Source organism: Lycium ferocissimum, chromosome 5 (assembly GCF_029784015.1).
Source record: "Lycium ferocissimum isolate CSIRO_LF1 chromosome 5, AGI_CSIRO_Lferr_CH_V1, whole genome shotgun sequence".
Classification (NCBI taxonomy): Eukaryota; Viridiplantae; Streptophyta; class Magnoliopsida; order Solanales; family Solanaceae; genus Lycium; species Lycium ferocissimum.
The window spans coordinates 2,527,826-2,537,790 of NC_081346.1; the positions used below are offsets into that span (position 1 = coordinate 2,527,826).

General features: G+C 35.9%; 1 protein-coding gene and 1 non-coding gene across 2 annotated transcripts; both read right to left on the minus strand.

Annotated features, from left to right (window-relative positions):
- Positions 1-2,630: 2,630 nt before the first annotated feature.
- LOC132058632 (U6 spliceosomal RNA) lies at positions 2,631-2,732 on the minus strand. Its single transcript, XR_009415356.1, has one exon. It is a non-coding gene; the product is annotated as a U6 spliceosomal RNA (small nuclear RNA).
- A 325-nt stretch (positions 2,733-3,057) lies between these two features.
- LOC132055397 (NADP-dependent malic enzyme, chloroplastic-like) lies at positions 3,058-9,419 on the minus strand. Its single transcript, XM_059447198.1, has 20 exons — positions 9,267-9,419; positions 8,505-8,782; positions 7,729-7,849; positions 7,560-7,634; positions 7,033-7,184; positions 6,834-6,939; positions 6,559-6,624; positions 5,605-5,700; positions 5,450-5,521; positions 5,286-5,369; positions 5,097-5,195; positions 4,794-4,841; positions 4,618-4,671; positions 4,423-4,521; positions 4,249-4,338; positions 4,092-4,169; positions 3,903-3,977; positions 3,714-3,804; positions 3,296-3,424; positions 3,058-3,192 (listed from the first exon to the last, which is right to left on the minus strand). Exons 1-20 carry the CDS (start codon positions 9,294-9,296, stop codon positions 3,104-3,106), a joined length of 1,932 nt encoding a protein of 643 aa, XP_059303181.1. The 5' UTR covers positions 9,297-9,419; the 3' UTR covers positions 3,058-3,103.
- Between the last annotated feature and the right edge of the window lie 546 nt (positions 9,420-9,965).

The window sequence follows — 9,965 nt, forward strand, 5'->3', positions numbered from 1 at the left end:
AAACTTAAAACTTAGCATCAATTAGATTTAATCGCATACTGTTTCTTAGTACTAGCTAGTATAATTTATAGTTTGTCAGAAATAATCATTTTTTCAAATTAAGACCCCATTCTTGGTCCATTTATAGTTGAGAGTGATGTTAAATGAAATCTCTCTGATATCCTCGCAAGATTGGGATGTGTCGAGGAAAGTTGTGCACAAATCAGAGCAAAGTATATATTAAATCACTTGTCTTCCATGCCTTAACATTGATGTAACTCGTGACTTAAGAGTCCAATACGGAAGTGGAATAGGGAATATTGAAAAAAGTGTCATTCCTTAAGTAACTAAATTACCAAATGAGGAAAACAGAATTGATAAACGAAAGCCCAAATTGGAGCAAGATAAAGAGAAACAAAACCCAACGATCGACGTATGAAAATAATTGAGAATGAAGTATTGGAGAAGAGATCATTATAGCTTTATTCCCTTTTACTGCTTTCTCTAGAAAGAAATTTGGGGATTGCGTGGTCACATCTCACCCATTGTTAAAGTACAATAAAAAAGCTTACTAGTAGAATGGTAGCCCAGAGAATTGAGTCACATTTGGCAGGAGTCTCTACTTTCAAAGTGATTTATTTTATAATAATCGTATCCGGATCAACTTGCGCACACTCATACTAATTTTACATGACATCTACTATCTCCCACTATCATAGGTACCTAGTAACTTTGTTCACCAAAGCTCGGATAGAGAAGATGGAAATCACTTAATGCTTTTGCCTCTATTGAGAATTGAACCTAAAGATTTCATGATTATCAACCCGCTTCATTGACCACTAGACCACAATCTTGAGTGCCAAAAATCATTTTTTTGGCTCGAATACCTGTTAGTCAGGTTATAAAATAGGTACCAGACACTGAGAGAACAAAAAAAGGAAGTAGGATCAGAATATGTTATCGGCTTCCTTTTTCCCAAAAAAAGAAAAAAGGAATGCTATTTATAATTTTTTGATTCCCTTGTCATTGTTGATAAGAATTGTAGCCCTTGTCCAAAAATACATTATTGGCACCTTTGTTAGTTTCCCTTTTTGGTAGTAGTACGCTCGCATCAAACAATCATATTGCTTTTTGTTATCCCTTTTTTTCTGTCCCGGAGAATTAAACTCCCTATTGAAGTTTTCTTGATAAATTGCACTTGTTTGTCTATCTCTGAAGAATTATCCCTTCTTTTCTCAATAATACAATTGTGCATGAAGAATGTGCTCTCAAGAGAATGTATAATTTTTTTTAGCATAGATGCAACCATTTGAAAGTTAGCTTTTAGGGTGACTGTATGACGTATGTATATTCTGCTCACCCTGTTCAACAAATTTTTTTTAGTTGGTAGACATTGTGACTTGTGCACATTTGAGGGTCACACTTGCCCCAAATAATAAGTACTGACTCTAATAGTGTTTTTTTTGGAACATGTTCGGCTTCCCAGGCCTAAAAGAAAAGACTTATATATACATTTACATGCAAGCCTTTTGAAAATATTAGCACATACGATATAAAAGAAATTTTGCAATAAGATAAGAAAATAAGCATAGTGAATGGTGAGTTGTAAGGCCGTTTAGTTTTGATAGAAAAAATAGATAGAAAAACCATAGTGCAAAAAAATAAGCCGTTGCCCGGGATAGAACCCGGGTCACCCGCGTGACAAGCGTGAATACTTACCACTATACAAGTTTGCATGAAGAATGTGCTGTCAAACATATATATGATTTTTTGATTCCCTTGTCATGATCCTATGTTGATAAGAATTGTAGCCCTTGTCCAAAAATACATTATTGGCACCTTTTTTAGTTTCCTTTTTTAGTAGTATTAAGCTCGCATCAACCAATCATATTGCTTTTTGTTATTCCTTTTTTTTCTGCTCCGGAGAATTAAACTTCCTATTGAAGTTCTCTTGATAAATTACACTTGTCTGTCTATCTCTGGAAAATTATCCCGTCTTTTCTCAATTATACAATTTTGCATGAAGAATGTGCTCTCAAGAGAATATATAAATTTTTTAGCATAGATGCAGCCATTCGAAATTTAGCTTTTAGGGTGACTCTTTTAGGGTGACCGTATGATGTATATATTCTACTCACCCTATCCAAAAAATTCGTTTTAGTCGGTAGACGTTGTGACTTGTGCACATGTGAGGTTGACACTTGGCCCAAATAAAAAGTACTGACTCTAGTTTTTTTGGAACATGTTCAGCGGAGTATATACATATACGGTATAAAAGAAAATTTTGTCAAAAAGATAAGAAAATAAGCATAGTGAATGGTGAGTTGTAAGGCCGTTTAGTTTTGATGGAAAAAATAGATAGAAACACCATAGGGGAAAAAAAAAATCGCCGTTGCCGGGGATCGAATAGGGGTCACCCGCGTGACAGGCGGGAATACTTATCAATATACTACAACGATCTTGTTGAAAGTGGAGACTTAGATTTTCTATTTCATTTAAGAACATTAATGATGCACAAGAAAACACCTTTGTTTGTAACCCAATCATTTTGGAGCATCTGTATTGTTTCACAATTCCCCTCCAGCGTGACTCTAACCCTAGACCTGATCGTGGATGGAGGTGCTTTATCGACCGAGAAACCATTACTTGTCAAAAATTTGAACCATTTCTCGATTATGCTGTCATCCTTGTGCAGGGGCCATGCTAATCTTTCTCTATATTGTTCCAATTTTATTGGATGTCGCCGGAGGGACAGACACACCTCACTTACCGAAGTTGGCAAAGTAATGCCTATTGGCTGCTTCTTGCTTTATTTTGTCCATTCACTTTTACCGGCGATTTGGTACACGATTTCTCCTATTGGTAGAGGATAGATGACTTTCGACTTACATAAATTTGATTGATCATCTCAGAATATTTACATTTACATCTAAATAACAAGCTAGGCATATTAAAAACTTCTGCTCCCTACATAGGATTGAGCTGAGAAATTTGAAAGAGACAAAAAGGAAAAGACGTCTTGATGACTAACTAATCTTCAAAACGACAATGAATGACTAATTTGTATAGCAACAATTTGTCTTCCAATGACTAATTTGCATAGCAACAATTTGTCTTCCTTGATTCAGCGATAGCTACGATAACTGGGGCTGTACATGCAACTCTCTGCATATGCTGCTAGGTTCTCAGGTTGAGGTAGACGAGTAGCCAAACCTGTTGGGAAAAAGATAATAACATCAATAAATTGTCTAGATATAATAATTAATAAGCATGAAATCTTCCGATGTGATGATGAGGTTCTAGAGGAGAAAAATACCAAGTTCATATGCTTTGGCTGCCACTCTAGCAGCAATGTGAGCTGAAATCTTTCTTATGTTGGCAAATGGTGGGTACATTAGTCCCTTCTCAAAGTTCTCTTGACTAACTTCTGCTGCTAAAGCTTCCGCTGTTTAGATCAAAGAATCGGAGAGATAAATGTAAGATCTTATGAAGATGAAAAGAGGACTCATCTTCCATGGTACTTTTTAACTTTTTAAGTTAAAGAGGACAAAACTTTTTATTTTGGTATGATATTGGACTCTTAAATGGAGCAACACGGTCCGTGAGGAGTCATATAGCTGACTAGGACTTGATTGGGTTTGAGGTATAATCATTGCTTGTATTTGTGTGGTAAGAGACAATAATGTAAAAATATCCAAAATGAAGCTTGCTACAGTTAGTTCTGCAGAACTTACAGGCTGCCAGGAGCATGTCATCATGAACTCGTATTGCACCAGAAATTATCAGTCCCAGACCCAACCCAGGGAAGATATATGCATTATTTGCCTAGATAATAAAAGAGAAAAATTTAGTACTAATGTTGTATATGAAATTAAAATTTATTATAGGAAAAATGTAAAGGCATATGTTTTGACATTTTGGACCTGGCCAGACACGAAGACTTTCCCCTTGTACTCAACTGGAGCAAATGGACTCCCACTAGCAAAAATGGCTCGCCCCTGTACGGACATGGAAAAATTATAGAACTGCAAAATCAAAACATTTGCGAGACAAGAACATTGACAGAGCAATACCAACTTCATACATATAAAATGGACTGTCCAATAACTTACCTCACTCCATGCATAAGCCTCTTCAGCAGTACATTCAGATTGTGATGTTGGGTTGGAAAGAGCGAAAATAACTGGTTTCTGCATTACAAATCATTTAGTGTACTATTGCTTAAGTAGCTTTTCTCCAAGAAGGATTTCAAGGAACAAGGAGTAGTACCTCATTGAAGGTTGCCATAGCTTGTACCACTTCTTTAGTAAATGTCTTCCCAGCTCCAGAAGACCCAATCAAGACGGTTGGCTTAATTAACTGTCACACAATAATACGAGTTGAGAATGACTCTGGGCGAGAGGGGGTGGGGGGAGAGAGATAGGGAGGAGGTGATATATCTACCTTCACAGCATTCACCAGTTCTTTTACAGGCTCGTGGTCATGAGCCCATGGCCTCTTAAAATGTTGAAGAGACTCCGTACGAGACCTAACAATTAACCCCTGGAGGAACAATGATGTGTGGATACTTAGTAGAACAATGAGCTGCTGGAGACTGATAGTAAAAATAAAATATATAATACAGGCGATTTCAACTACCTTAGAATCCACCATCCAAATTTTCTTGCGCGTCTCTTCTAGAGGGGCTCCAGTCTACACAAGAAAGACTAATGCATAAATCACTTGACATATTTTGTTGTCTTAAAGGTGGTTGAAACTTTTGACACAAGAGCACAAATCAAAACAAAGAGAAATTGTTTCCTTCAAGGCCAAACCTGCTTCGATATCTTGAGAGCTATGAGTTCTGCTATCCCAGTACCAGCCTGCATTGTCGATAAGTGATTTAAGGGACATAATGGAAATTTACACAGACAAATGAAAGGGATAACTTAAATATGATCAAATCCAGCTCTGAAACATTGAGAAATTCCAAGTACAACTTTGGAGCATTCAAAATTGAACAGAATCCATTTCTGGTCTTAAACATTGTGAAAATCAAACTTTATTTCGCTAAATGAGCAAGGTTGTTAGGTAATATGAGGGCCAAAGCAGAAGTCGCATGTCGAAACACCATGTACCTCCCCAGCTCCCAGGAATAAAAATGTGTGCTGTCCCAAGTTTCCTCCCACTAAGTTTAGTGCTGCCATGAGCCCTGCAAGGACCACAGATGCAGTCCCCTGGAAGAAAAGCACAGAACAGAAGGTGCGTATCAGTCAAACAAACAACACTTCTATTTCCGCCTTACAAGAATTGGATCCTTATCTTACCTGAATGTCATCATTGAAAACAAGGTGGCTAGTTCCATACTTTGCAAGAAGGTCAAATGCGTTATGATTCGCGAAGTCTTCAAACTAGTTATGTATATCATGAAGTTAGAACACAAAGTGAAGTTCAATTTGCATATGTATAACTTTGTCAGAAGACAACCAACCTGAATGAGCACTTTCTCCCCGTAAGTCTGCTTGACAGCAGACATAAATTCATCCAGGAGTTCAGCATATTCCTGAATGTGGAAGAAGCATCAAGTGAAGAAACTTAAGAAAATTACTCTAGGACGTAGTGTTGCAGGGAAAAGAATTTGTGAACCTGTCCTCTAGCTCTTCTTCGCCTGAGCCCAATGTAAAATTCATCTTTTAACAATTCCGCATTGTTTGTACCCACATCAATGGTTATCGGCAAGCACTGAAAAGGAAGCAGATTATCAATCTTACAATTTTCTCTATCGGTTAGGTAAAAAGCAAGCAGATAAGATTGTGCCTGGCTGATAATCCTAACTGTTGAAGTGAGTGACCGTCTCATCTAAAAGCTTAAGCTGTTAGAGAGATCACACTTTTATTTACTTAATTATATTCTCAACAACCCCCCTCACGTGCGGGCATGATGCTTTTTTTTTTTCCGTGGGCCAAACACATGCAAATTCTTTTTTATAATGGGTGTTGGTGAACCGAGGATCTATCGGAAACAACCTCCCTACCCTACAAAGGTAGGGGCAAGGTCTGCGTACACCCCACCCTCCCCGGATCCCACTTGTGGGATCACACCGGGTATGTTGTTGTCGGATGGCAGTGAGATTCGATCTCAGAACCTCTACGACATCTGCCTGCTCTGATACCATGTTGAAGTGTGTGACCATCTCATCTAAAAGCATAAGCTGTTAGGAGAGCAAACTTTTATTTACTTAATTATATTCTCAACACTAACTTATGCTTTTCAAGTGCCATGTAGCTGGGCAACTAGAAAGTAACATGTGCTATTTGCAGGTTTCTATGCAAAACAATATACAGAAAACAGTCAGATGCTACAGAGTCTCAGACCGTATGATTATTAAACATTCATTTTTTCTAAATTACAGCTTCAATTTACAATATCTATGAGTGATAATTCAACCCCTTAAACTAGTAACTATAACTTCAACAAAGTTTTGGTGGATGTAAGAATTGAGTGAGTTTACCAAACTTCATTTTGATACAATATTATTTGTGAAAGAAAGCTATCATGTCCATTTCTAACAATTTTTACATATGCGATACAGAAACTTACAGCTGATGGCCGAATGCCTCCAAGAGCGGTGTATAAAGAGAGTTTTCCTACTGGTATTCCCATTCCCTGTCAAGATGCAATAATTGCCATTAATATGGCTTTAGAAACCTAAGAGAAATTCGTGAGCAGATATGCCATACGTATATTTTAAAACATATATTGGTGCATCGAGGAACTGGGAACATCAGTTGAGACAGAGAATTAGTTTTGCGTTATTCCTTGGAACTTACCTAAGATGATTCCAAATAATGTGGTGAATTCCATATACAACATACCTGGCAACCTAGGTCACCAAGGCCCAATATCCGTTCTCCATCAGTTACAACAATAACTTGAATTTTCTTCTCAGGCCAATTCTTTAATACCTCGAGAATTTTGCCTCTGCAAATGGCTATCAAATTTCAGATCTAAATGTAATAAGAAAACCCTTAGTCCAGTAATTTGAGAATTAATTGTTGAATTCCAAACACATACTTTTCTTTCAAGCTGATAAAAAGACCTTGAGGATGTCTGAAGATGCTACCATACTTCTGGCATGCTTCGCCTACTGTTGGAGTATAAACTACAGGGAGCAACTCTTCTATGTTTTCCATAAGAAGCTTGTAGAATAGCCTCTCATTTCTCTCCTGCACCAAGATGCATACAACAAGAATTTGATGAGGCTAATAAAATTGGGAATAAAGATGTAGAAGGACTTGATCCAAGTAAGATCTATTTGTTTGGAACGTCCCAGATGTAATCAAGACTCCACATATTATTCTATCATTGTCTGTTTAATGCTCAACTTAGTACAGTCAAACCTCTCTATAATGTCATTTGTTCTGATAATTTTTGGCTGCGAAATGTTGTATTATAGAGAACATATAATATAACATAATATAAAAGATTGGTTCCACAGAAAACATGGCTGTTATAGTGAAATGTTGTTATAGAGGATGGCTGTAATAGTAGCACTAATCACGAGCAGTAAATAGAGATATTAAAATCATTTGTGCTACTACCTGAAGATCCATCATGGCCATGTACCTTTGCAGTGGTACATCATACTGACGCAGATTGTTCATCAGTTTCTTAACCTGAGAGAAGAGGTAACACAATGATGAAGTTAACCAAGACGAGGAAGATTGGGACAGACATAATTAAGGATATGCAAAAAGCAATATGGAAAACCTGAAGCTCCTGATCGACAACCACAGGAGGAAGAAGACCACGCAAATAGTGTGAATCTCTCTCTTTCTCGCTGAAAGCTAGCCCTTTGTTGTAATGTGGATCACGCAACAATGAGTATCCGCTGCTCACCAAACAACAAAATCATGTTCATAATAATGGATATAATTGACGAACACTTATCAAATTCAGCAATGATGTTCATCTTCTTTAAGAACAACAACTATGCCACAGTCCCAAACAAGTTGGTTCGGCTATATGAATCCTCATTTCTTCATTTAAGTCGTATCATATCATCATCATAATAAACGAAATAAAAGTGAAAAATAAGTTAAAAACATATTGTTCATCTTCTTTAAGAAAAATTAGGGAGATGAACAAGCATTCCATACTATTACATCATTTTCAACTGAGCTTAAATGGAAGGATACAATTTCAATCTTTTTACCCCAAAATATACAAAATCACCCCAAATTTGTGGCGCAAAATCCAGAGGAATTACACTTGGAGTATACCGTCTACTATATAAACTGAGTAACACTTAATATATTGCAACAGCTTACAGAAATATGTCTATTTAATAAAATGCTTTTCGTCAGGGTACATAAAAATAAAAACCAATCAATCAAGTGGTATTTTAAAAATAATAAGAACTGACCAGGACAAAAGTTTCATTCTTTAACAGAATCTAATAATTAATCAAAGAAAAGGAACACAAATTGAAGGCCATAAAGCAACAAAGCACATAAAAATTATCGAAAAAAATCAAATCTTTAAACCTAGCAACAGAGAAGGTCCAAGGAGTGATCGTTTGATCTTCAGTGGCACTATCTTCACCGTACACATCACCAACTCCACCAGTGACCGTTGATTTAGAATCTTTATCAATTACTGGAGCATTTTCCTTCATTTCCTTCAAAGTATTCTCCATTAAAACACTTACATTTCGGTCTGTTGGTCTTCCATTTGAACTCACAGATGCCACCACCACCATAGGTACTGACATCCTTTTGGTTGACTGAGTCAAACATCTTGAAACTCCAGATAACGAGTTATTCTGCAAAACAAAAAATTAGTCACATAAGATAATTAATCTGACGTTAAAAAACATTTTCAAGACTAATCTGGGTGTTCCCTGTTTTTTCCTTTAAAATGTGTTTGGTAAATGGGAAAATGGAAGATTTCAGAGGAAATCGAAGAAATTCATAAGCTGAAGGATTGAAAGATGGGGGTTTTTTTTTTCTGCAAAAAAAAAAAAATTTCTCACACAAGATAATAATCTGACGTAAAAAATGAAAGATTAATCTGGGTGTTCCTCGTTTTTATTTTTTATTTTTTTCTTTTTAATGTGTTTGGTAAATGGGAGAATGAGAAATTCTCAGATGAATATCATAAGATGAAAGATAGGAAAATGGGTTTTTTCCCCAGTGATATGATCAAGAATTCGATACAAAAAACAAAAAACTGAAATGAAGATTATTTTTTTTTTAGAGATTTAAGAAGAAGATGAGCTAAAATGAAATGGGGTTTGGGAGTATTACCGTAAAGTTGCTTCCATTGAATGAGAACATTGTGAGAGAATTAGGAGAAAAATGGAGTCTTTTTTCAGTGATGAGAAAAGGGAAAGAGTGAAGGCTTCTCTTGTCATGTACTTGTCATCTTTTCTGTGTCCTACTTGTTAAGTCTGAGGGTTTTTGCTTGGAAAATGCGGCTACAAGACGCTGTATATTTCACGAGAAAATGACAAAATTAGTCCCATGTTTTGGGTTAGCTTCAAAGTGGTTCATTAGATTAAAATATACTCATTATTGAGTAATTTTAAATCTGTTTTCTTAATATAAGTCCTTTTATTACCAAAAAGAAAAGGAGTAGTAATTTTAATCTTTTAAATTTGTCAGAAATGGGCTTATTCAATCTCCACCAAATAATTAAAAATTATGAAAAAGAAAAGACTTAATTCATATTTTAATGTACAGTTTTTGCAGATATAAGTTTGGTCTATTTCTAGAATATTGTACAACTTTTTAAGGTGTATTTTTTATTTTTTATTTTTAGCGTTTGGTATAATTTTTGCATTTAAAATTTGACAGGATTTTTTTTTGATGTTTTTCACATTTCTCGTTAAATTTAATAGTCAATTTTAAAAACAATATTTGATGGAGACAAAAGCGCTAACTTTTTTACAAATTTAAAGGACTAAAGCTACACTCCTCAAGGTATGTTTAAGGGGACCATTTTAA

What these genes read in the sequence shown, in the direction of transcription:
- LOC132055397 (XM_059447198.1), bottom strand. Translation starts at nt 9,296, where the DNA reads ATGTTCTCATTCAATGGAAGCAACTTTACG. An exon ending in TTGTCGATCAGGAGCTTCAG is followed by an intron (nt 7,635 to 7,728) that starts GTTTTCCATATT and finishes CTCTTCTCTCAG; the next exon opens with GTTAAGAAACTGATGAACAA. An exon ending in CTCTCAAGATATCGAAGCAG is followed by an intron (nt 4,672 to 4,793) that starts GTTTGGCCTTGA and finishes TTTCTTGTGTAG; the next exon opens with ACTGGAGCCCCTCTAGAAGA.